The sequence below is a fragment of the Muntiacus reevesi genome, chromosome 13 (genome assembly GCF_963930625.1).
Source record: "Muntiacus reevesi chromosome 13, mMunRee1.1, whole genome shotgun sequence".
Classification (NCBI taxonomy): domain Eukaryota; kingdom Metazoa; phylum Chordata; class Mammalia; order Artiodactyla; family Cervidae; genus Muntiacus; species Muntiacus reevesi.
In genome coordinates, this window is record NC_089261.1 from 55,136,711 (window position 1) to 55,164,252 (window position 27,542).

The 27,542-nt window shown below is 38.9% G+C and overlaps 1 protein-coding gene and 1 pseudogene across 3 annotated transcripts in view; one reads left to right on the plus strand and one right to left on the minus strand.

Annotated features, from left to right (window-relative positions):
* INPP4B (inositol polyphosphate-4-phosphatase type II B) overlaps nt 1-27,542 on the minus strand; it is an 838,347-nt gene that overhangs the window by 112,354 nt on the left and 698,451 nt on the right. For all 3 annotated transcript variants that reach the window (XM_065904252.1, XM_065904253.1, XM_065904254.1), the window contains one exon: nt 17,110-17,313. In XM_065904252.1, coding sequence (XP_065760324.1) covers nt 17,110-17,313 — 204 coding nt within the window. The remainder of the gene's footprint in view (nt 1-17,109; nt 17,314-27,542) is intronic.
* On the plus strand, nt 9,928-10,743 carry LOC136145696 (glutathione S-transferase A4-like; annotated as a pseudogene).

A 27,542-nucleotide genomic window follows, 5' to 3' on the forward strand; every position in this document is an offset into this window, starting at 1 on the left:
ATTTGGCAAAATCACATCCTATCCTCTTTCCTAAATAAATCATACTTGCTTTTCATAACCCTCTATCTTAAGTAGAAAATATGCTGTTAATCACAAGTAATCATAGCAAATTTTTCTCGAAACACAGATCATTCCTCCTAAGAATTAAAAGCACATTTCCTTTGCTTTTAATGGAGGCTGATAAATCCATAAACTATATCATCTTTTGCCTAGTACCTGAAAAAATGAAGTGGAAATCTTGAGACCTAAAAAGCTCATCACTTCCAGGAGGCACTGCTGGAGAAATGTAAGCAGGTTGAGTTTGTGACATCACTCACTGAGATTTGGTGAGAAGTTTATATTCTAGATCATATAACCAAAGTGTGCTGTGCAATGCTATGCTTAGTCACTCAGTCCTATCCGACTCTTTGTGACCTCATGGACTATAGGCTCCTTTGTCCATGGGATTCTCCAGGTAAGAATACTGGAGTGGGAAGCCATGCCCTCCTCCAGGGAATCTTCCCAACCCAGGGATAGAACCCAGGTCACCCACGTTGCGGGCAGATTCTTTACTGATTGAGCCACAAGAGAAGCCCAAGAATACTGGAGTGGGTAGCCTATACCTTCTCCAAAGGATCTTCCCGACCCAGGAACTGAACCAGGTCTCCTGCATTGCAGGTGGATTCTTTAGCAGGGAACTTTACCAGGTAGCTTTATCAGTGACCAGGGAAGCCCATAACCAAACAAAACAGTCCCTATTCTGAATATGCCTTAATCACCACCATCAACCTTATTTTTCAGACCATAAGCTGAAAAGTGAGGCAATTCTCCAGCTAATGCTGTGGATAAATTCTGTTACTGAGGGAAAAAGGAGGAAAGAATTTCTCTTAATTTTTAGACTAGCTCTGTAGAGGAGATAGGCTTTCAACTCTCTTCCTGTTACTCATGATGAGAGAAACTTTACGTTTTGATCAAAGATGAGTAGTATTGCATGCTATCTTTCTTATGTCAAAGGCATATAAAGGATGGATCAACTGCTCTTAATCACATCTTTGAAGAGCATGAACAGAAGGGTATATAAGAGGGTGATTTTACATTCTCCACCTAGCCATTGTTCTTCTTCCTTTATAGATACGTCAGGTTACACAACTCTGCTGTGAGAAAAAAGTCACCTTTGCAGCCAGTACAGAGATCTTCACTGGCATGAAGAACAAACTAAAGTGAGCTCATTGATTAAGATCAACAATCATATAGCGAACAGTTGTGTTGTGTGTGGCAAACAGTCTTAAACACTTAAATGGGTGGAGGGCACACAAACTGGGAGGATGTTTTGGGGGGAAGAAACAGAGCAGGTGCTTATGTAACTAATACATGATTCATGCACAGTCAGATATTCTGCTGAAGGCACATTCAGCAGCAGACTCTGAGCAGACTCAGTCTGTTCTTTATCTTTTGGAGAGCAGATCCTGCCAGGCCGGTGGTGAGAGAACCCTGAGCTTTGCCGGACACTGCTTCCTTCTCTTCTAAGGCATCGACAGAGGAAATTAAAGTCACTGATTTACATTGCTCTTCCTCATACTAGACTGGGAGTTATCTGAGAGGAGAAGGAAATGGCCATCCACTCCAGTATTCTTGCCTGAAAAATCCCATGGATGGAGGAGCCTGATGGGCCATAGTCCAAAGGGTTGCATCGAGCTGGACACAGCTGAGGGACATGTGTCCTCAGTACATCGCAGAAGGTCTGGAAGAAAGGCAGAGAGGGGACGAAAGAGGGAGGAAGAGAGAGGACGCCAACCCAGAGGCAGACTGAGGATTGCTATTTATATTCACCTGATACATGAACATTAGCTGATTTAACCTTCAAAAACCACCACATAATATCAATATTATTGACTCAGATTTTAGAGCTGAGGAAACTTCTGGTAAGAGATACTGAATAACATCCAATATTAAAATGGTAGAGGTAGACTAGAAATTCCATTTGATTCCAAAGACTTAATTCATTTTTTATGATTTCCCACAGAATTCTGGTATCCAGTAGGAATTCCTCCTCATGAAATCACCAGAACTCTGGGGACAAGCTTCGGGGAGAGAGAGCCCAGGAAGGGTTAGGTATACGTGCCTGTCACCTCACAAAACTAAGATTAGGTTTCAGTTATCTGAGGCTTTAAAATGAGCCCCGTGGCAAATTCTGAACTAACAGAAGATTCTACAAAAAGGTCAGGCTGGTCCCATGTACCCTGAAGTCTGAAATCAACAGTACCACGTAATTAGGGGTGTAACAATCACTTGACTAAAGGACCAATCAGTCTGGGTCAAAGGACATAAATAGCAAATATTAACAGAGGGTGACGTTAGCAACAAGGCCCCAAATCCATTCGTGGGCCCAGGATATGAAACAGGGAGTGGCCTACAGGGAGGGAAGGTGATAATTCACTTCTTAGAAGATAATTAAGAAATATTATTAACTACCAGCAAGATAATTATCTTGGAGCTAGGATGCTAACAATGAGTAGCAAACATTTTTGAAGATGTACCTCGAGTATCTGATTTCTAAACAAGCCATTTTCCATCATGTCTCTAAGAAAGCATATGCTCAGAGGAAAATAACCAGCCAAAATCCATTCTCATTTTGGTGACTTTTTATTCATGAGGCCAGTCCATGTAGGGGATTCTTTTAGTTAGGATTGCTGGTATGACTGGGACGTACGCCACTTTCTTTCCTGCTAAAATCATGAAGAGGATCGCCTGCTTAGCAGGGAGAAGACAGTGGAAGCATGAAGACTGGCTGGAGTTCTTCATGTTTCCAGCCTTCCCCCGCCCCATTTTCAGGCAAGAGAAATATGATCTTCCTCCAGATTTTGTTTATCCCCTCAGCCACGTGACAGGTTTAGAAACACATACACACATACACACAACGACAACCTATCAGAAAAGTAGGTGGCTGGGCCTTCCTTCTTCTCCCCCTCCAATAGCAGTCATTAGCCTACTACTGAAGAGAGTAACTGGACATTGGTGGGTTAAAGTCTAATCTTTATTAAACGGAGCTTAATGCTGTCCTTGACCTTAATAACACCTTCAGAAAACCCAACTTCTAGAAGGTGAAGTGGCTATCAACTTTTGCTCAGCAATGAGGGGAAAAGTCAGTGGGGAACAAGCAATACTATTTATTCCATTCTGAGTCAGGTTCTGATCTTGGTTCTTGTTTATTTCTGGGTTAGGACCTAAGCTAGCATGCAGGTCAAAGCCAATGGCAATGGATACACACATTTGAAGGATGCAGACATGAGTAGCCAGGGGGCTATTACACCTGGCAGAGTGAACCATGAGGGTAGGGAATGTGGTGCTTACTCAGCATGTCACACATTTATGAGCTCAAGAGAAATCCTTATTGCTTTGGATCAGCAGTTAACTTAAAAAGAAAAAAAACTCATTCAGCAATCCTTAGCTGATTAACTTTTCTAGGGATGACTTGTGATCAGCAAGAATGTAAAGGCTAAACTAGAGTTGATAAGGGGACCCTGTTATATCTTTATCTCCATGCATAATTTGACACTGGTCACTATGAATTTCTGAGCACTCTGATTAGAACCAGTTAGTAAATTAACAAGACTGATCTCATCTTTAAAAAGAAGCTTCAGTCTATCCTTGAGTTGACTGAGAGTAATCTGCACTCCACAAGGCTGGTTCCTCCACACTGCAAATCTGTGTTCATCCCATAGCTTGATAACTCTCCTTTCTGAATCCTGGAGTTGCACATATAATACTCTATGGTACAAGATGGCACATTCATGGCCCAAGCTACATAATACACACATACCTACACACATGTATATAAACACCACGCCCATGACATACATATCATGTCCACTAGAATCAGCCAGATATGTGATACCCTTCAGAACTCAGATGCCCCCAACCTTTGCTTCTTATTCATCCTCCTGCTTAATTTCATCCACCTACTCATGCAATAATCCCTGACCTCGGTTTCCCCATGAACACGCTGCTGGCCTTACCCTGAAATTCAGTGCCTAGTTACATAAGTGAATCAGATGGTCAGTCACTGTTTCTCCAATAGGTGACCTTTCCAAAGTCCCTGGTTTGGATCTTGCCCAGACCTATTGATTAGCTCTCACGTGATCAAGCCTACACACGAGAGCCACATTTATCTTCATTGATAACCACGCCTGTGCCATCACTCCTTGATCAAAAGCAGGCTGAGTACTGCAGCAAGTATTTTCTCTTCTCTCAGCTTAGAGGCACCTCTGTAGTTAGGTCAACCAAGATACTAACTTTACACATGTCTCTTTAGTTTTCAAAATGAAAACTTCATTCAGGTCAGTCTCCTTGCTGCCCTAGAAACATGCTGCTAATTAGCTCAACATATATTTTCTGGGCATAGGCTACCTGCCTGCTGAGTGCTGAACATCAAAGACATGACGGAAACCTTGGAGGAACTAGTGTTTCTAACATGACACATGCTGCTTTTTATGCTTCGAGGGCCTTCTCCTTTACCTTCCATCAATCCAAATTCTCACCCTTTCAGGTTCCACGTACCCAAGAACTGTTCCTGATATTCTCTCTCTGCTTAATACAGCTTTTCTTTCTAATACACAGTGCACTCTAGAAGGGAAATGACTATTATTTATTAATCCTTTTCTTCTCAGGTCCTAGTACTCATCGTACATGCATGCTAAGTTGCTTCAGTTGTGTCTGAGTTTTGTGACCCCATGGACTGTAGCCAGCCAGGCTTCTCTGTCCATAGGATTCTCCAGGCTAGAATACTGGAGGGGGTTGCCATGCAATCCTCCAGGGAATCTTCATGACCCAGGGATCGAACCCACAATCTCTTGCATTGACTGGTGGGTTCTTTACCACTAGCATCACCTGGGAAGCCCCTAGTATTCACCAGGTTTTAGATAAATAAAAGAATGAATAAATGAATGAATGAAACAAAGAAGGAAGAAAGGAAGGAAGAAATGATTTTTTCATCCTCTTCCACCTTCATATTCTTTTGACATTTTTAATGTGTGTCACATAACTACTTCCATTCTGAGAATATCTTTCAATATGTCTGCTTGTTTTATGAGTGCTGGCCATTTACTTGAATTCGATGATATGGCTGTTGAGGTCAGAATTCATTTTTTTGTTGGACTGCATTTGTTTCCCCCCAAATATCCATAACATTGCTGCACATTATTGATGCTTAATTAACATTTGTTTATTAACTTAATAGCCTGCTATTTAGAAGTAAAAATAAATTAAGATACAACTATAAGAACTATTATCACAAGTATCTTCAAATTGAAGTTAGAATTAAGCTCATATTCTGAATGGATGAGTTTACCTTAACGTGTCACATCAAGCTATAGATTCCAATCCATGGAAATATGAAATAAAGCTTTTGTTTAATAATAAACTAAAAATAACTGATTTACTAAAGCTTTTAATTTTAAATTGGTAATTGGGTTTCAGCTGCACACCATCAAACCAGGCATTGTAAAAGTCAGGAAAGTATTCAAGGGAGATGATGGTATCCAATATAAAACCACAGGAAAATCAGCCTTACATGAATAAAAATAAAATATCTCTGTTAAAAACAGGGGCTTGAGTTGGAAGACGAATTGCTGAGTCAGCAAATCCATCCATTCACTTCTTCCATCAATTCTGAAAAATACATTGAACTGGTCTGTATCAAACACTGTATGAGGTGTTATAAAACAGGGGGCTGAAGGTGAATGTATTAACTGCATGTGGAAAACTCTTGAAATTGGTAGGATTTCATGAATATGCATGCCCATAAAGATCTCATTTGGGGTTTCTTTTCTTTAATAGAACATTTGTGCATTTTAATGGACAGTCATGAACTTTGCTTAATCACCTTTTGTGGACTTTAATATCAGATAAGATTTCAGAGCACATCTCTCCTGGGTGAAATGGACTGGAGAAGTTCAGGAAGGTTTCCCATCCATCAAGAAAACAGATGATGGAACACTTTCCATTGCTATGCAGGGAACAACTGGCCTAATTCTCCCTGTCTTTTCTGATGGGAAGAATGGATGCTTTCGATGTCCCCTCCTTGTAATAATATGAACAAAACTAGACAACCCTATTAGGCATGACTTAGGAAGGAGAAAGAAGAAGCTGAGACAAGGGTAAAATACCTGCTTTCAATTCATATTTGCTGGGAAATATCTGAAATTATTTCTGTGTAACCAGAACCTTTGCAATCAGCACATAAATAATCAAATAAAATGCAAATTACCACCACTGGGTTTCTGGAAGCTGTTGGAGACCTTCACTCATCATTTTATTAACTTTGGTCATCTCTGATGTTCTATGTCCATCTTGAATTTTACCACTTCTATGCTTGGAGATAAATGTGAAAATGGCTTGAATAGTTGAGGGTTGATTATGACTCTGGGAAATATGCACTAAGGAGAGAGGGATTTAACACTTTTAATTGGAAGAGAGAATTGGAAGAGAGAAACAAAATCCTCCAAAAAAAAAAAAAAATCCTGAGTTCTAATGGCAGAAAAGGTACCTGACATGGTGCTGAGTTAAGTTAAATTTAATTATTCCATGTTTCCAAATATGAAGGAACATAAGAATAGTAATTTGAGAGGAAATTTCAAAGTCATTAAGGTATTCTACAAAAGAGTGTTGGGTACATTTAATGAGCGAGTGCTCTGCTAACTAGGGGGACACAAAAGTGAGCATGGCATTGTCTTTGCCCTTAAGGAACTTATAAAGTTGAATATATGGAAGAAATAGACATATGAACAAGTGACTACAGTTCAGTGCTTATGAGACTGTGTGATCATGGGATGCAAGAATAATGCTTTATTATACAAAATACTTTGGAGTTGAATGTATATATAAAATTTGTAAGTAAGTGGCCATATTTTAGTAGATATCTTACTGACTTTAGGTAATTAAGTCATGAGGTATTGCTTTAGAAAAAGATAGATTAGCATCTAGCTGCCTATAAGATATCATTACCTTTAAAAAATGAGAATGATTAATTTCCTTCTTATTAAGATTAGGTCAATGGTTTCACATAGCATAATTTTAGCTTCTAGCCAGTCAGAGAACTGAACAGAAATGCTTTGGAATATCAATTTGCATAGGAACATTATGCATGACCTCAACTATTTTCCCTAGAGGTAAGGTCTAAGATGAACAGAAACTGGCAAGAGAAGTTGAGACTACAGGTCACTGAAGATTGTTCACAGATGAGGAATCTGGCTAGATAAGTTTTGTCATCAATAGTATTTTGCAACCAGGTATGCTCACTGCCACCAATAATGACAATATACATAGCTGTATCAATCATCTGTCAAACTGAAACCTTCATATTTGTTCTACACACCATTAGAGAAAGGTGAAATACAAAATAAATTGTGAAAATTTGAAAGAGCGTATCAGAAAAATGTAAATCTTACTCCAAAATTCAATCCTTGGGAATTTTGAGTTGCAGAGAAACCACATTTTTTTCAGGTTATATAGAGACTTCATTCCAAAAAATACCTGAAATAAGTATTACTGTGAATTTGTGCTATTGTTTCTATATGCTATGAAATTACCAAACACTTATTATGGATTAATGCGAACCATCTATTGTGCTTATGTGACATAAACACATTTTGCCATAATAAAGCATAGTAAATGTTCTCCTAGCTTAAGAGTGGAAACTAATGTTAAATTTGATTTACATTTACGACAGGAAGAAGGGAAAGTAATTGGCTAATCTGGATGCTGAAATGCTTCCTGATATAGAAAAGTAGTCAAACTAAAAAAATGAGTTAGGAATATGGCTAAATAATAAAGTTTTCTTAGTCTTACATTTTGCTGGAATGAATCAAATCTAAAAGATCAGAAGTTTATCTTTATTCTTTAACAATTATTGAATGAGAGTAGGCAGATTTAGTCCCAAACCCAACAGTGTTAAATCACAATTTCCTGAGAACAGTATAATTACTGAAAGCCACAAAAACTGGGTCAATTTAATACTTTGGTGGGATGACATGCTTTAATATTTTGGACAAACTAATCTTGGAATCCCAGCTGTTGGCAGCATCTGCTGTAGAGATGTAGAGAAAGAAAAGCAATATGTCATCTTTACCAGCTAAAACATGGAGAATGCTAGATTAGTCTATTTCTTTGCACAGATTGTCACAAAAATCCCCCTATTTCTTCAGGGTTTAATTGTCTACTAACTTTTCAGGAAAATAAACCTTTAAAGCTCTCAATTATTTAATAAGTAAAATTCAGCAAATAATAGACTTATTTTTGGCCAGTGATCATTTTAGTTTCAATCTCTTCCTTATTGCCTAGATAACTATTATCTAGATTCATATGTCATTAATTTTTCCAGCAAACAAGTTGAACAGAGAAAGGACATTCTTACACTGATGAGTTAATAGAGATTCTCTCTCCTGACCTCCAAAAGAAAGGTTTTTTACATGCATTAGCTCACTAGAACTTGAGTAACTTACTAACATGAACTTACTTTCTAAATATTTATTATGAAAAACTAAATGCAGTTGTTCAAGTTAGGTAATTGTTAAAACTACAGTCACTGCCAGAAATTAAATAAATCAGATTTTTAAAAAATAGGGCTATTATAATATTATGTACAAGCCTAAATTAACCTACACGATCAGAGTGTTTTTGTATGCTATCACAGAAACCCAATTAAATTAATTGTTTAAAATGTTAAATTATTTCAGGAAGTTGACTAGACTTGTAATCAGTGCCGAAACTTTTCTAACACCTAATTAACCAAGAAAAGCGGTACACAAAATTATGTTTCCAATTCATTTAATAGTACAGTCTCTAAAGGCACTTCCAATTAGCTACATTTTCATTGGATTTACTCAACTTTTCAAGGTTAGATAAAGATCTGAAAATAATGTTAAGTGGTTATAACTTCAGTACTATTTTTTAAAATAAAAGATTCCCATATTTTATTTCTATTTTTTTACATATATTTGCACCTATTCTTTTTCAAATTCTTTTCCCATTTAGACAAAGGGATCTTTCTAGTAGAAAGTGGTCTCCAAGGAACAGCAATAAGAAGTTTGACTGTTATATAATATTTTATTGAAGTTGGTCCTCTTGGGCCCTCTTGGCTGGCCCTCACAAGGTCTGGAATTTCTAATTTTTCTCAAATGTTCTAGAAACTAACTTCCGCCACTTTGTTTGGTATCTATTTGAAACTTCCACCACTCTGCTCAGCCTGCCCTCTCTGCCCTCTTCTGCATATGATTCTGCTTTCATGATAAAAGAAGACATCCAGGTTAATGTCTGAAATATAAAAATAACTTGTACAACCCAACAGAAAAGGCAAAGCAAATAATTAAAAAATAAGCAGATGAACTGAACAGATATTTTTCCAAAGAAGACATGAAAAGGTGCTCAACATCACTAATCATCAGGGAAAAGGAAATCTAAGCCACAATGAAAGACACCCCACACATTCTAGAATGGGTGTCATCAAAAAGAAAATAGATAACAGGTGGTGGAGAGGATGCAGAGAAGGGAACCTGTATGCACTGTTGGTAGGAATGTAAATTGGTGCAGCCACTATGGAAATCAGTATGCAGGCTCCTCCAAAAATTAAAAATAGAACCACCATATGATGGTTCCACTTCTGGATATATATTAGAAGGAAACAAAATCTCTATTGCAAAGAGATATCTACACCACCATGTTCATTGCAGTATTATTTATAATAGTTAAGATATGGAAACACCTTAAGTGTCCATCAAAAATTGCATGAATAAAGAAAATGTGATATACATACATACATACAAGCATACACATACACACACACACACACACACCCCAACCCACAGCCACAAAAGAGGAAGTAGGAAGACTGCTCTCTGGGTGCCTTTGTGCAGTTCTGGTCACTCCGAGTGGAGCCAGAAAACCTGAAAGGGCATGATGCCTGTGAAACCCAAGCTCCACTATCCAAACAGACAAGGCCAGATGGAATCTGGGTTTAAGATGCTGACGGAGTCAAGTTTGACAAAGAATTTTTATTTTATTTTATTTTTTCCATTTATTTTTATTAGTTGGAGGCTAATCACTTTACAATATTGTAGTGTTTTTTTGTCACACATTGACATGAATCAGCCATGGATTTACATGTGTTCCCCATCCCGATCCCCCCTCCCACCTCCCTCTCCACCCTGACAAAGAATTTTTAGAAACAAAACAGTTGCAGAAGTTGCAAGATGGTAACCATCTGCTCTTCTAACAAGTACCAATGGCTGAAATTGATGGGATGAAGCTGGTGCAGACCCAGAGCATCCTCCACTACACAGCAGATTGGCACCGTCTCTTTGGCAAAGACCTCAAGGAGAGAACCCTGATTGACATGTATGTAGAGGGGACCCTGGATCTTCTGGAACTGCTTATCAAATGTATCCTTACCTCAAACCAGATGATCAGCAAAAGGAAGTGGTTAACATAGCCCAGAAGCTACAACTGGATACTTTCCTGAGTGTGAAAAGGTTTTATGGAGTCATGGACAAAGGTTTTTTGTTGGCAATCAGCTAAGCCTTGCAGACATAATTCTACTCCAGATCATTTTGGCTCTAGAAGAAAAAAACTGCCTTCCTTCACCTTCAGGAGTACATAGTGAAAATAAGCAATATCCCTGCAATCAATAAATTCCTTGAACCTGGCAGTGAGAAGCAGCCTCTGCCAGATGACATGTATGTGGAAACCATGTACAACATCTTCATGCCATAGGTCAGCAGCGCAATTGGAAGTGAGTGCTGCCCCCAGAGACCGCTGTGTCCACAGCAGTGTCTTAACTGAAGCCAGGCTGCCATGATCCAGCTCTGCTGTGGTGCTGTGTATATTGTTCCCAAGTTGGCCTTTCATATCCTGATAGCTCTTCTAGAAACTTTGACCTCTTTTTTGTCCAGTGAGTGATTGTTATGGGACCTCTTCTGAAAACCTTTTGTGGTGAGGCCAGCATTTAGGTTAGAGCTGCTCTGTCTACTCATTTCCCAGAAATGAGGATGGGTAGCATCTCACGTTGTCCCCTGAGCTTCTGTCCTTTCCTTATCCCAATCTCAACACCCTCCAGTCTCTTCCTATTTTTAGTGTCTAATAACAATGGAGTTCACTAGATAGTAGCTCGCCTCTGAGCTAAAATAGATCCATGGTAGTGATGAATGCCTTTGATAGTCACCAAAATAAAGGATTTACTAATTTAAAAAAAAAAAAAGGAAAGGAAGGAAATTCTGCCATCTGCACCAATATAGATGGGTCCTGAGGGCATTATGCTAAGTGAAATCAATCACATAATGGGCATACAAATATTGTATAACTCACTTATATTGAGAATCTTAAAAAAAAACCAAAACAGATTCATGGAAGCAGAGAGTAGATTGGTGGTTGCCAGAAGTGAGGAGGGGGACAAAACGGGTGAAGGTGATTAAAAGGTACAAACTTCCAGTTACGAGAAAAGTTAAGTCCTGGGGACTTATACAATATGGTGACTACTGTTAACAAAACAGAACTGTATGTTTGAAGGTTGCTATGAGAATGGGTATCAAAATTTTCATCCTAAAAAAAAAAAAATCATAGTCCTGTAAAGTGGTAGACATTCATTAAGTCCTTGTGATTATATATGTGCAAAAAATCATTTTGCTGTATACCTTATACTAATAGTGTTATATGTCAGTTATAGCTCAATAAACTTGAAGAAAACTATTTCAAATAAAGAACAAAGAAGCCATCCAGCCCCACCCACCCTCACAAAAGTTAAATCCATTTTTACACCCTCTCTGCATTCTCAGCCCAGCAGTACACTTCTGCCCAGGACTTATCTCCTGCATGCCTACTGGAATTGATTATCTTCTCTTCCTTGTAAGGGCCTTGTTCTATAAGTCACTGCCTCTCAGCCTCTCAGCCTTAAATGCTTTTTGGAGTAATAAACATAGTCAATTGTGTCACCTTTAAAACAAACCAAGTAAAAAAACTAATAGACACACATCACAACTACCATTGTCAGCTAATGTGCTCCTGTCTGAAAGGTTACCTCATCCTCTTTTTCATACTGTTATCTTCCACTCATATTTAATTCTCAGGAAATACTTCTGGAAATCCCACTGTGACCCCCAGATTCCCACTTCCTCCTATGTACAATCCTAAATTGCACAATCACTGTCATTGGTATCTCAAGAGCCCAGAATAGGCTGTGGAACCCTTGCATGTGTAGGCAGGTCACCTCTGGGTCCCCAGCACCGGGCACAGTAACGCAGGCAGAACAAGCACTTTGTAACACCCACCGTGCTGAATGCTTCACCATCAACCTCAACTCACCATTTTCCCTCACTGTCTTCCTTTTTTCCCATCATAAGTTTATTTAAAATACTGAGCTGAAGTCTCTTTAGCAAAGCCTAACTTCTTCCACCTGTCTTTCTACATCCTTATTGCAACATTTTGTGACTATTTATTAACATATTTTTATCTACCACTAGAATCTGAGCTCTAGGATCTAACAACCTAGCATGATTTATCTTGCCATTTGGAGTACCTATGATATAGAAGGTCTCAAAATGTATCTAAAGAAAAGGGAATAAGGAAGGAAGGAATGTGAGGAGTGACTTGAGCGGAAAGAGGAGGAAGAGAAGTGGGAGTTAGCATAACACAATAAGGTGAAACTTATGACAACAAAAGATACACAGTTCCAACAATCTCCCTTGATTTAATATAAAAGTGGTAATTATTTGTTAAAAAGTTAACAATTAGTTAAGTCACTCAGTTGTGTCCAATGTTTTGAGACCCCATGGACTGCAGCACGCTGGGCTTCCCTGTCCATCACCAACTCCTGGAGCTTGCTCAAATTCATGTCCATCACCAACTCCTGGAGCTTGCTCAAATTCACGTCCATCGAGTCGGTGATGCCATTCAACCATCTCATCCAGTCTTCCCCTTCTCCTCCTACCTTCAATCTTTCACAGCATCAGAGTATTTTTAAATGAGTCAGTTCTTCACATCAGGTCCCCAAAGCATTGGTGCTTCAGCTTCAGCATTGGTCTTTCCAATGAATATTCAGGACTGATTTCCTTTAGGATTGACTGGTTGGGTCTCCTTGCAGTCCAAGGGACTCTCGAGTCTTCTCCAGCACCACAGTTTAAAAGCATCAATCCTTTGCCACTCAGCTTTCTTTATGGTCCAGCTCTCATATCCATACATGACTACTGGAAAAACTATAGCTTTGACTATAGGGACCTTTGTCAACAAAGTAATGTTTCTGCTTTTTAATATGCTGTCTACGTTGGTCATAGCTTTTCTTCCAAAGAGAAAGTGTCTTTTAATTTCATGGCTGTAATCACTAACTGAAGTGATAAAGTCTGTCACTGTTTCCATTGTTTCTCCAATTATTTGACATGAAATGATGGGACCAAATGCCATGATCTTAGTTTTTTGAATGTTGAGTTTTAAGCCAGCTTTTTCACTCTCTTCTTTTACTTTCATCAAGAGGCTCTTTAGTTCCTTTTCACTCTCTGCCTTTAGGGTGGCATCATCTGCATATCTGAGGTTATTGATATTTCTCCTGGCAATCTTGATTCCAGCTTGTGCTTCATCCAATCTGGTGTTTTGTATGATACACTCTGCATAGAAGTTAAATAAGCAGGGTAGCAGTATCAGCCTTGATGGACTCCTTTCCCAATTTGGAACCAGTCCATTGTTCCATGTCCAGTTCTACCTGTTGCTTCTTGGCCTGCATACAGATTTCTCAGGAAACAGGTCAGGTGGTCTGGTATTCCCATTTCTTGAAGAATTTTCCACAGTTTGTTGTGACCTACACAGTCAAAGGCCTTGGCATAGTCAATAAAGCAGAAGTAGATTTTATTCTGTAATTCTCTTACTTTTTCTATGATCCAACGGGTGTTGGCAACTTGATCTCTGGTTCCTTTGCCCATTCTAAATTCAGCTTGAATATTGGGAAGTTCTCGGTTCACAGATTGTTGAAGTCTATCTTGGAGAATTTTGAACGTTACTTTGCTAGTGTGTGAGATGAGTGCAATTGTGTGTTAGTTTAAACATTCTTTGGTATTGACTTTCTTTGGGATTGGAATGAAGACTGTCCTTTTCTAGTCCCGTGGCCACTGCTGAGTTTTCCAAATTTCCTGGCATATTGAGTGCAGCACTTTCACAGCATCATCTTTTATGATTTGAAATAGTTCAACTGGAATTCCATCACTTCCACTAGCTTTGTTTGTAGGGATGCTTTCTAAGGCCCACTTGACTTCATACTCCAGAATGTCTGGAGTTAACAGTAAGTTTACTTCATAAAATACAAGTTCTATTCTATATCTATTCAAACTCTTTCAAAGTCACAATCAAAATTTATTTATTGGCTATGCTGGGTAGCATGCGGGATCTCAGTTCCCTGACCAGGGATTGAATCCATGTCCCCTGCATTGGGAGAAAAGAGTCTTAACCACTGGACCACCAGGGAAGTCCCACAAACCAAATTTATGATCTATCCCACTTCCTCACTTATCTCAAGGACTATTATTGATCCTCATACTGAGGATCACATATAACTTACACATCTAAAAAAGATAACATACAGCAATAATAGTAAAGTAATACAGTTCATGTGCCTGGGCCTTTGCAGGACAAGGGGCATTATCACACAGGCAAATCGTCTATCGCTGGACCACACGAAGAGCTATACAGAACAGGTGCTGTTATTTTCACTTTACAGTGGAGAAAACTGAACTTCAGAGAGGTTACGAGGTATGCACGTCTCGGAGCAGTACGTAAATTGAAGTAGAAGGTGAAGGTAAAAAGAAGAAATACTAGATTTTCTCTTTTGAAAATGATTCAGTGGGAGAAATGTAATCTTAATCAGTGACAACAAATACTTATTCAGCATTTACCTCTTGGAGCTCAGTGCTGTCTTTCCTGCAATAGTAATTTCATCAAAAGAAAGAGCAGAAAAAAAAAAAAAAAGAAAGAGCAGGTATCACTTCATAGCCCTGCAGACAGCAATTTTTTTGAGCGACCTGAGCCTTTCAAATAATTTACTCCCTGAACACTTCTAAATTTAGAGTGGCAGGGAAAATAATCATTAACTCTTTAACATCTAATACAGTTAGCATACAACAGCATTTTCTTGGTTAAGCATGTGATATAGCAAGGAGTTTTTTTCTGTGTGTGTGTGTGTGTGTGTGTGGTGTGCATATAGTTCAGAAAGTTCTTAGATAATGGAATATATATTGATTCAGGAGAAACACACTGTTCCCTCTCACCCAGAGAGAGAAACCGTGGTGTTCTTCTGTTTTATTCTGCCCACCTAGGGTTCCTATCACCATGTTGACTTATTTGCTTTATTTGTCTTTGTGTGTGCTTGCATGCCTAGCTGCTTCAGCTGTGTCTGACTCTTTGTGACCCTACGAACCACAGCCCACCAGGCTTCTCTGTCCATGGGATTCTCCAGGCAAGAATACTAGAGTGGGTTGCCACGCCCTCCTCCAGAGGATCTTCACAACTCAGGGATCAAACCCGTGTCTTTTATGACTCCTGCATTGGCCGGCAGTTTCTTTACCACTAGCGCCACTTGGGAAACCTTTATTTGCCTTTACTAGTTATTTTTTCAGATGCTTTCATGTGGCCCTTCTTTTGCCAATTTTAGAGCCACCTGGAGCAACATTTTTTAAATAACAAACCCAATAAACAAAAGAACTTAACAGATCTCTATGTCCACTGCTATTTAAATGTTAATGCTTTTTAAGTATGCCCAAAACTAACACACTGGACTGCACCAATGAAAATACTTGTTGTACCCAAGTCATGGATTATGGATGATTACTGACTCTTTTTCTAAAAACAATTTTAATGGTTTATATCTCCTTAACAAATAGGGAAAATATTACAGTCTTGCAATTGTGGCATCCTTGCTTTTGAGAGAGTCAATTTCTACATAGGTTCATAAGAAGTCAAGGGTTCCCAAGGAGGAGGAAGAGTTCCAGAGCACTGAAGAAGGAGAAAGGGGTCTGGGACTCTCAAGGAGAGAAGGACAAACTTGCTTTTCTACATTGCTTTGTCTTAGTCAATATAACAATGTACCCTACTCGAGGACATGTTTCTCCTTAACAAGAACCTTCTGACTAATTCTATCATCTTAAAATATATAATATGGGAGTGGGTCTGGTAAGAACTTTCTATTGTTGGTTCTAATCTTGCTAATTTGAGATGTATATATTGTGGGAGTGGGTCTGAAAAAAGTATATAAGGCCTTGATAAGACTAGCTAGGGGGCCATTCTCTGTCCCCCTTCTGATGTCTGATGTCTATGTCAGAAGCTTTCTCTGTCGCTTTTTATACTTTAATAAAACTCCGCTACACAAAACTTCTTGAGTGATCAAGCCTGGTCCCTGGTCCTGAAGCTAAATCTTCTTTGGAGATCAGGAACCTGACATGGTTCTCTGTAAGCTATCACGTTGATGACATTTATTGGAGATAATTATTATTTGACTACATTATATGTACATTAACATATATAATGTAGCAGTTCAGTGGTAAAGGGTCTGCTTGCCAATGCAGAAGATGCGGGTTCAGTTCCTGGGTGGGAAAGATCCCCTGGAGAAGGAAATGACAACCCATTCCAGTGCTCTTGCCTGGGAAATCCCGAGCATGGTGGGCTATAGTCCACGGGGTCACAAAGAGTTGGACACAACTCAATGACTAAACAGCAACAATCACAACAACATATGTTTTATATATACATATATATATGTATATATATATTTATTTGCTATCAAGTAGGTTAGATATTTATTTATATTTATATATATTTTATTATATATCATATATATTTATATTACATTTATATATATTTATATATATATATATAAAACTTATTTGATATCAAATAAATTTTCACATCAAATAAATGTGGTTGGGTTAAAACTTTCATTTATAATTTGCCCCCAAGGAAAAAACCATGACCTATTTACCCACAATCTGTATCATGACTGCTTTCCAACATGTTCTGATGAAAAGGAGAGATTTCTTGACACTTATGCTCTGTTTTACAGTACTAAACATGGGGAGGCAAGCTAAGTTTAAAAAGAAATAAAAGACTTACCCACTCCTCCTCATCATAGTCTGAATGGTGTGGAATGGAGTCCTGCCGTCTCATCGGCAGGGGTGGGTCCTGGGAACTGCTCTCCTCTGCGCCACTCTTAGGAGAGGGTGGTTTCGTCAGGACACCTCCCGGCCTGGCGGTGTAAAGTGCTAAAAGGGCACTTCTGACCAGCTGATCCTTGAAGGCATGTACAAAAAGCTCTGTCTGGAAAGAAATTGACAAGCGTTAGAAACGCCATGGTAGGCACCTCAGCAGAGAGCTATGGAAAGGTCAGTGGCAGATCTGCTGACACTTAAGCGGTGTGGATGGTGGAAAAAGTACATGCAACAGAGAGAGAAAATGATCCCCACCAATCAATGGAAAATAGCTTGCTTTCAGGCTGCTGCCAAGGCCTTGAGTTCTAAAGCTAATGCTGAAGTTCTATATGCACTATGAACACCATCTGTCTCCTCGACTCCCCTCTCTTTTTTTCCAAATCCTGTCGTTAGAGATGGATTTCACTGGGGATTATCATTTGAACACCATCTACCTGCTGTGTCTTTCAGGTAATTTCCAAATATGCCTTTAAAGACAATGTTATCAGACTATGTTTATTTTGTGTTTTAAACAGAGTTACAAGTTGTAGAATGACATATCTTTGCAAAAAAAAAAAAAAAAGAAGAAAAAATAGAGGGAGGAGACCTTGATTCTTTTTAGCATCATGGACAGATTTCACAAGTAGAGATGACACAGGCAGTCTTCCTCAGGAAAACATTTGGCTTTTATTCCCTATTATTACCCTCTAAACTGTCTCCTCCACCAAATGGTTTCAGTAATGTTCAATGTTAACGAGGTTACCGTGAAATTTGCCATGGTAGATTTTTACAAGCTGGTGGTAAATACCAAGTAAGTACTACTGTAATGACGCCTTTCCAACAATAAAGAACTTTACAGCTGTACTTTGCATTTTCCTGATGAAATGTTTAATGGCTTCACCCTGTTATATACTGGAGGGTGCAGCCATTGATTTTCTGTATTATAGTACACTGAACATGCAAGTGGCCTAACAATCTGTTCAGAGTAGAGAAATAACACAAGCATTGTCTCACACTGTTAACATATTTATACTTCGTAACCCGTCGGGAAGGGGCTCTTTAACCCATAGCATTATGCTGAAGAACACATCATTTACTGAGATGATCTTGGCTAAAATGTTGTCTTCACCAATGCTATAACTCAAGGTAATCATTTATTGGTGCTCTCTAAATCAATCCTAATGCAAATCAACCCTGACTATTCATTGGAATGGCTGATGCTGAAGCTGAACCTCCAATACTCTGGCCACCTGATGCGAAGAGCTGACTCACTAGAAAAGACCCTGATGCTGGGAAAGATTGCAAAAAGCAGGAGGAGAAGTGGGTGACAGAGAATGAGATGGTTGGATGGCATCATCGACGCTATGGACATGAATCTTAGCAAACTCTGGAAGATGGGGAAGGACAGGGAAGCTTGGCATGCCACAGTCCATGGGGTCACAAAGAGTTGGCCTCAACTGAATGGCTGAACAACAACAACAACTCAATAGGCGGTCTACAGTGTCATGCCCAATCATTGTTACTAAATTGTCTCTAAATTTCCCTGTTGTGTCAGCAATTACAGAAAACCAGTTAAACCATGTGCACCTAATACAACTAAGTCATATCTGTATAGCTACATCTTTGCAACAGATTGTGAAATTCTAGAGCTAGAAGGGACCTTGAGTGGACCTCTTCACTAACAAGATAAAAAAACTAAGAAAAAAGCATGGTGACTCGTCCTAGGGCCAACTGTTGATTGGAAGTACAAATGGAACACAGCCAAGGTTTTCTAACAAATTCAGTTTTCTCTCCCCCTTATTCCACACCACCCACCATGGTGGTCAGCCTAGATGCTTCTGTTCATTTTCCTCTTCTCTACCCCCAGCTCACCAAGTGTTCCAAACATCCACCAGCTCTCACAGTTAGTTGTGTCCACAATTGAGGATGTAACTCTCTTCCCTGAGAAATTTTAGCAGATGGTTTTAAACACTCGTTTAATCTGTTAGTCATATTGGAGGCACTTTGAAGGTAAGTAGACAAGAAATATGATTTAAAAAGGATAATATTTTAAGAATAAACAGATGGAAAATATTTTATAACAAATAAGTTTTCTTATTTTTAAAAATAAAAAGGCAGTTTGGTTTTTTTTTTTTTTTTTACTAAAAAGAACTGATGAAAAAGTTGGCTACTCAAGTACAAATCAGTATAGTTGTAGCAAAATGGGAAACATGCTGTTTACGTAATTTTTCAGAGAACATGGATGTCTCTGTCAATGTGAATTCAAGTCAATGGAGGTAAAACCAAGACAATATTGTAAAGTAAAATAAATTAATTAATTTAAAAGAAAAAAGGAAAAACCATAAAATAAATAAATAAATATTAAAAACATGAATGTACTTCCACTCAACCAAACTATTTCTCTCCTGATAGTCTCAATAAATTCTTTTGATTTATTTTTAGAGCAAAACAGCTTGACTTCTTTGACTCCTGCTACTATAGCTCTAGTCTCCATAATGCTCACTAATTACTATGTAGCTGCATACTATTCACACCCAATGAAGTTTCCTATGGTTCTTGTAATCACCACTATTTCTTCCCATGGTAGCACACACAGAGTTACTCAATTTATTCAAATCTCATTTGGGTTGATTTAGCACAAGTGACAAGGGAGCTAATGTATACATTCTTGGAGTTTTAAAAACCTAGAATTTTTTTTTTGGGGGGGGAGCGGGGGTAGCTGAATATAATGTTCAAAATCTTAAACAGAATAAAAACGGATCTTTTACTTTGTGTCTATACTGAAACATGTATCTGACTCCCTTGGAAACTCTCTGGATCACCCAGATACTGAGCATAGAATCAAATTTTGTTACACAATAGCAAAAATATTGTACTGCAATTTCCATGTGACCTGGAAAAATCTTAATTTTCTTGACCAGTGTTACTTGCTACATGTGCACCAATATAGACCCAGATGTTTTACCATCAAAATAAATTAGTTTGAAGAGATTAATGGAGTCACTCAATCCTATTATAAGCTGTATTGCATTATCTCAGTTGCTGTCCTTGAGATAATACCAGTGAAGTCAAACTCAAGGAAGGAAGCGACCATGTCTCTCTGAGCTACCTATTAACTCAAGAGTTCTGAAAGTCATTTTCCTTTTCTTACTTAGCTCCCACTACAATAAATGAAAGAAGAAAGGCTGTCTAAATATTATTGTAAGAGTGGGCAAAATAATTCATTTAAAATATTAACATAAGAATACAGTAAAAAAGCATTAACTCTGAACCCAAGGCAGATCTATTTCATTTGTTCTATATTAAAAAAAAAAGAGAGAGAGAGAGAGAGAAAGAAAAGAAAATGTTTTCTTGCCTTTCTGCCATTTTCCCCATTCATATGCTCATACAGTATCCTTCAAAGTAGCACACAGAATTATCTGCAAGTACAAAACTACTAAAAATTACTTCTCTTGGGGATACATTTGCTAGCTTCCTGAATATTAATGCAAGATGAATACTTAGAATATGTTCATTTAAACTCTCTCTTTTAAACTAGAGAACTCAACAAATTAAGCAAAGTCCCATTCCTTTTAGAATCTCCTTATATTCACTGAAAAAATCCAAGGCCATGCCTAATCTCACTGGCAATACGAAATGCCATAAACAAGTAATTATCATTTTAGTAGTCATGCATATGACATAAAAAGCATCCTGCTTATTTTTAAATGTTGTTGTTCAGTTGCTCAGTTGTGTCTGATTAATTTTTAAATTAGCACGCCTTAATTATTTCATGGGCTTCCCAGGTGGCACTAATGGTGAAGAACCCACCTGCGAAGGCAGGAGACAGAAGAGCCACGGGTTTCACCCCACAACTTCATGGGGCAACAGTGTTTACTCAACATTAGCACCCTGATTGGTGTTTGGGGCGACTGCTGCTGAGTCACGTCTGACTCTGCGATCCCATGGACTGCAGCCCACCAGGCTCTTCTGTCCGAGAAATTTTCCAGGTAAGAATACTGGAGTGGATTGCCATTTCCTCCTCCAGGGGATCTTTAAGACCCAGGGATCGAACCCAGGTCTCTTGCATCTCCTGCATTGACAGGCAGATTCTTTTACCACTGAGCCACCTGGGAAGTCCCCTGGATATGTGTTTAGCATTCCCTAAAGAAAAGAACATTGAGCTTTCAGCCAGGAAAGATACCTGACATCTGGGCAGCTTATATAAACTATCCCCTTGACCTTGGCTAAAATCACATAACTGCTTTTTCCCGGTATGTACAAAATTACAGTGCCTATCTGTGAAACCCTTATGGGAGTTCAGTGTAAAGAGTAATCTTCTATTTATTCTGCTTTTTCTTGACCCACCTTTTCAGTTTCTGTTGCTGACTCATAATCCCCTGCTCACTCAAAATGTGGATAAGTGGACCCTAAGGGACCGTAAACCACTTTCTTTTTATATTTTTTTAAATTTTGTGACCACACTACATGGCATGTGATCTTAGTTCCCCGGCCAGGGATTGAACCTGTGCTCCCTGTGTTGTAAACACAGAGTCTTAACCACTGGTCTGCCAGGGATGTTCCTAAACTACTTTCTTAAAAGCACTTTTTCTACTGGTAATGTTATTCTATCACTTCAAGAGTCATTTTTTGTTATGCCAAGGTCTTCATTTCTGCCTACCTCCTGAATCAGCATGGTAAAGGGTTTCCATCTGCAAGACTTCTGAATTTACAACCTCAGCCTGATCTCAAGTTTTTAAAATAAATGTGTTCTTCCCTGTGTTTCCATCTGAGGGGTATCATTACTGTTCAGCAAATCTGAGTCCAAACATCTGGAGCATCTTCAGGAATATTATCTTCTGGGTTAGTGATCAATTTCTACTGGTTAGACATTTTCAATAATTTCCAAGATTGACTCTTGTATTATATTCCTACAGCTAAGCCTAGTTAATAACCTTTCTGTGTTCCATATTGATATTTCCTTAGTCTTCTTACAGTTTGATTCCGTTTTCTTTAACCCTTCTTTTTTTCAGGATGTTATCCAAATAAAATATGGACATCTGAGTTCCAGCTCAGAACTCCTGAATCAGAATTTGTATTTTAGCAAAAGCTCCCCAGAAGCAGTACTGACATTTCGTGATGCTCAATATTCAAATCTCTCTGTTCTTACTCAGCTTAGTTGTTACTCAAAGGATGATCTTCACAAAGCAAGTCAGCGGGTTTCCAATCTCAACAACCATTCAGTGCCTACAGAATAGACCTTCTCTCAGGTAAATGAAGAAGAGGGCTAGAACATATTTCTTTTTTAACTTTATGAGACACTGCTGAACTGATTTTCAAGCTGTAAACGTGTACCCATCCATGATGGATGAACGTTCCAGTTATTTCATATCCTTCTCAACTCTTCCTATGCTCAGGTCTATTGATTTTAACTCCTCTAGTGGGTGATTTTCTGTGCTTAATCACTCAGTCGTATCCAGCTCTTTGCCACCCCATGGACTGTAGCCCACCAGGCTCCTTTGTCCATGGGGATTCTCCAGGCAAGAATACTGGAGTGGGTTGCCATTCCCTCCCTCCAGGGGATCTTCCCAACTTAGAGACTGAATCCAGCTCTCCTGCTTTGCAGGTGGATTCTTTATCATTTGAGCCACAAGGAAACCCAGGGGGTAGTTAGTGGAACCTCATTTTAGTTTAAATTTGCATTTCCCTAATAACAAATGATGATTAGTATCTTTTCATGTGCTTATTTGCCATCCATCATTTTTGGTAAAATGTCTTTACAATTCTTTTGCTCATTTGTAATGATTTTTTATTAAGTTGTAAGCATATATACTTGGTCCTTTGTCAGACATCTATTTTACAAATACCTTCTCCTAGTCTAGACTTGCCTTTTCAATTTCTTAATAGGGTCTTTCGAAAACTTTGACAGTTTTTAATTTTGAAAAAGTCTTATGTATCATTTATGTTCTTTTTTATTAGTTCATGCTTTCTGTGTTCTAAGAAATAGTTGCCTCATCCAAGATAAAAAAAAAAAAAATTCTTCTATTGTATATCTGCTTACTTATTTATTTGCTTTTTCCATTTTTATTTTTCTGGCTGTGCTGGGTCTTTTTTGCAGCACAGGGGCTCTTTGCTGTGGTGTGCAAGATTTCTCCAGTTGCAGCACAGGCACAGGGCCTTCTTGTGTTGTGGAGCACGGGCTCTAGAGTACGTGGGCTCAGTAGTTGCAGCTAGCAGGCTTAGTTGGCCCATGGCCTGGGGAATCTTAATCCCCCCACTAGGGATTGAACTGGCATTCCCTGTATTAAAAGGTGGATTCTTAACCACTGGACCACCAGGGAAGTCCTTGCTTTTTTTCTTTTAGCTTGTATATTAAGGTCTATGATTCATTTTAAATTAATTTTTAATATATGTGTCAGGTGTAGATAAGGAAAGGTTTACTCTGCATGTAGATATCCAATTGTTCCTGCACTATATGTTAAAAAGATATCCTTTCTCCAATGAATTTCCACTGCATTTTTATATAAATTTATTTAAACACCAGTGCTGTGCTTAGTCACTCAGTCATGTCTGACTCTGCAATCTCATGGACTGTAGCCCACCAGGCTCCTCTGTCCATGGGGATTCTCCAGGCAAGAATGGGTTGCCATGGAGTGGGTTGCCATACTCTCTTCCAGAGGATCTTCCCAACCCAGGGATCGAATCCAGGTCTCCCGCATTGCAGATGGCTTCTTTACCATCTGAGCCAGCAGGGAAGTCCAAGAATACTGGAGTGGGTAGCCTATCCTTCTTCAGGGGATCTTCCCAACTCAGGGATCAAACCTGGATCTCCTGCATTGCAGGCAGATTCTTTACCATCTGAGCCACCAGAAACATCACCAAATGATCAATACTGAAGTCAGCTGATTATAATCTTTGCAGCTGAAGATGGAGAAGCTTTATACAGTCAACAAAAGCAAGATCTCGAGCTGACTGTGGCTCAGATTATCAGCTCCTTAATGCAAAATTTAGGCACAAATTAAACAAAGTAGGAAAAAACCACTAGTGCATTCAGGTACGACCTAAATCAAATCCCATATGATGGTACAGTGGGGGTGACGAATAGATTCAAGGTCTGGTAAAGAGAATGCCTGATGAACTATGGACAGAGGTTTGTAACATTGTACAGGGGGCAGTGACCAAAACCATTCCAAAGAAAAGGAAATGCAGGAAGGCCAAGTGGTAGTCTGAGAAAGCTTTACAAACAGCTGAAAAAAGAAGAGAAGCAAAAGGTGAGAGAGAAAGAGACAGATATACTCAGTTGAATGCATAGTTGCAGAGAATGGCAAGGAGAGATGGCAAGGCTTTCTTCAATGAACAATGCAAAGAAATAGAGGAAAATAATAGAATAGCAAGGACTAGAGATCTCTTCAAGAAAATTAGAGACACCAAGTGTTCATATCATGCAACGACAGGCACAATAAAGGACAAAAACGGTAAAGACCTAACAGAAGCAGAAGAGATTAAGAAGAGTTGGCAAGAATACACCGAAGAACTGTAAACAAAAAAAGGTCTAGAGAGTGACAATGAAGTAGCTCAGTCATGTCTGACTCTTTGCGACACCATGGACTGTATAGCCTACCAGGCTCCTCCGTGCATGGAATTTTCCAGGCAAGAGTACTGGAGTGGGTTGCCATTTCCTTCTCCAAGGGATCTTCCTGCCCCAGGGATCGAACCTGGGTCTCCCACCTTGCAGGTAGACACTTTACCATCTGAGCCACCAGGGAAGTCCTGACCTGCATAACCACAGTGGTATGGTCCTTCACCTAGAGTCAGACATCCTGGGATGTGAAGTCAAGTGGGGGTTAGGAAGCATTAACAAACAAAGCTAGTGAAGGTGATGGAATTCCTGCTGAAATTTCAAAACCTAAAAGATAATACTGTTAAAAGTGCTGCACTCAATATGTCAGCAAATTTGAAAAACTCAGCAGTGGCCACAGGACTGGAAAAGGTCAGTTTTCATTCCAATTTGAAAAAAAGGCAATGCTAAAGAAAGTTCAAACTACTTTCCAGTTGCACTCAACTCACATACTGGCAAGGTTATACTTAAAGTCCTTCAAGCCAGGCTTCAGAAGTATGTGAACTGGGCACTTCTGGATGTACAAGCTTGGTTTAGAACATGCAGAGGAACCAGAGATCAAATTGCCAACATCTATAGGATCATAGATAAAGCAAGGGAATTCCAGAAAAACATCTGCTTCATTGACTATGATAAAGCCTTTGACTGTATGGATCACAACAAACTGTGGAAAATTGTTAAAGAGATGGGAATACCAGTCCATCTTACCTGTCTCCTGAGAAACCTGTGTGCAGGTAAAGAAGCAACAGTTAGAACCTTACATGGAACAACTGACTGGTTTAAAATTGGGAAAGTAGTATGACAAGGCTGTATATTGCCACCCTGTTTATTTAACTGATATGTTGAGTGCATCATGCAAAATGCCAGGATGGATGAAGCACAGCTGGAATCAAGATCGATAGGAGAAATCAACAACTTCAGACATGCAGAAAATACTACCCTAATAGCAGAAATCAAAGAGGAATTAAAGAGCCTCTTAATGAGGGTGGAAGAGGAAAGTGAAAACGCTGGCTAAAACTCAACATTCAAAACACTAAGATCATGGCAATCGACTCCACCACATCATGGCAAATAGAAGGGGGAAAAGTGGAAGCAGTAACAGATTTTATTTTCTTGGGCTCCAAAATCACTGCAGATGGTGACCGCAACCATGAAATTTTCTACCACGCTTCCTCCTTGGAAGAAAAGCTATGACAAACGTAGGCAGCATATTAAAAAGTAGACTCATCACTTTGTCAGCAAAAGTGTATATAGTCAAAGGTATGATTTTTCCAGTAGTCACGGACAGATGTGAGAGTTGGACCGTAAAGAAGGCTGAGTGCCAAAGAATTGATGCTTTTGAATTGTGTGGACTCTTGAGAGTCCCTTGGACAGCAATGAGATCAAATTAGTCAATCCTAGAGGAAATCAACCTGCATATTCAATGGAATGACTGATGCTGAAGCTGACGCGCCAATACTTTGGCCATCTGATGTCAAGAGCCGACTCATTGGCAAAGACTGATGCTAGGAAAGATTGAAGGCAAAAGGAGAAGGGGGCAGCAGAGAATTAGATGGTCTGGTGGTATTACCAACTCAATGGACAGGAATTGGAGCAAACTTTAGGAGATAGCGAGGGAAAGGGAAGACTGGCATGCTGCAGTCCATGGGGTCACAAGGAGTAGGGTAGAACAGTGACAGAAATTGCCTTGCGATGAGCAAAATAACAATGCTATTGGTTGTTTAGTCACTAAGCTGTGTCAGACTCTTGTGATCCCACAGACTGTAGCCTGCCAGGATCTTCTATCCATGAGACTTCCCAGGCAAGAATACTGGAGTACAGCGCCATTTCCTCCTTCAGATCCTGACCCAGGGATCAAACCCACATCTCCTGCACTGTAGGCTGATTCTTAACCTCTGAGTCACCAGCGAAGCCCCAGAAAAATAACGGGTTTCTTAAAAAAAAACGGTCTATCCATCTCTATGAAATGGAGACTATCGTGTGTATTTGAAACTAATGTCAGACATATATTTGATTTATGATATATATGCTTACATTTAGGTCTTTATTTTTTCATTCTGAATTTATTTACACGGCTCTCCCCTCTCTCTCCCTCCTCTTTTGTCTCTTTTTGGTCTCAGTGCAGTGAAATTTTAGCCTAGGGAAAAGTAAAATGTGTCTCTTATCCCCCTCTCTTACTAACCTTTCATGTCTTATGTTAAAACTTTGGTTTATGCTTTGTCTTCTCTGTTTGGATTATTCATGTATAGTCAGAATTTGTCTTTTGCTATAATGCTACATCATAACATTAAATAATTTCTTTACTATTTCCATAAACTAATATGTAGCAAACAAAATCCAGTTATTCATCAGAAGATATACTAAGAATTAAAAAATTAGAAACACTTAATTGAGTTTGTCCATATTAGAACATGAGAAATGTATAGAAAATTTTACTGTGGAAATTCACTTAGATCCCTATTATGTACTGAATATCTATAAGGATGATTTTCTAAGAAAATAACTCAAGAACTTGTTTTCCAAATATGCCAGTTCAGATTCAGTAAAATAGAAAAAGGGGGCTATCAATAAAGAAAAGATTTATTTTTTAATCCATAGTGTGCAAGTCCCCGAGCTTAAAAGCAAAATATTTTCAGTTAACTCTTGCTAATATTAAACTATACTAAAATTTAAAGTGCTATTTATGTGATTTACCTTTTATGCTAGATTTATTGCAGGTAGATTCTTTACCCTCTGAACCACCAAGGAAGCCCTCATGGATA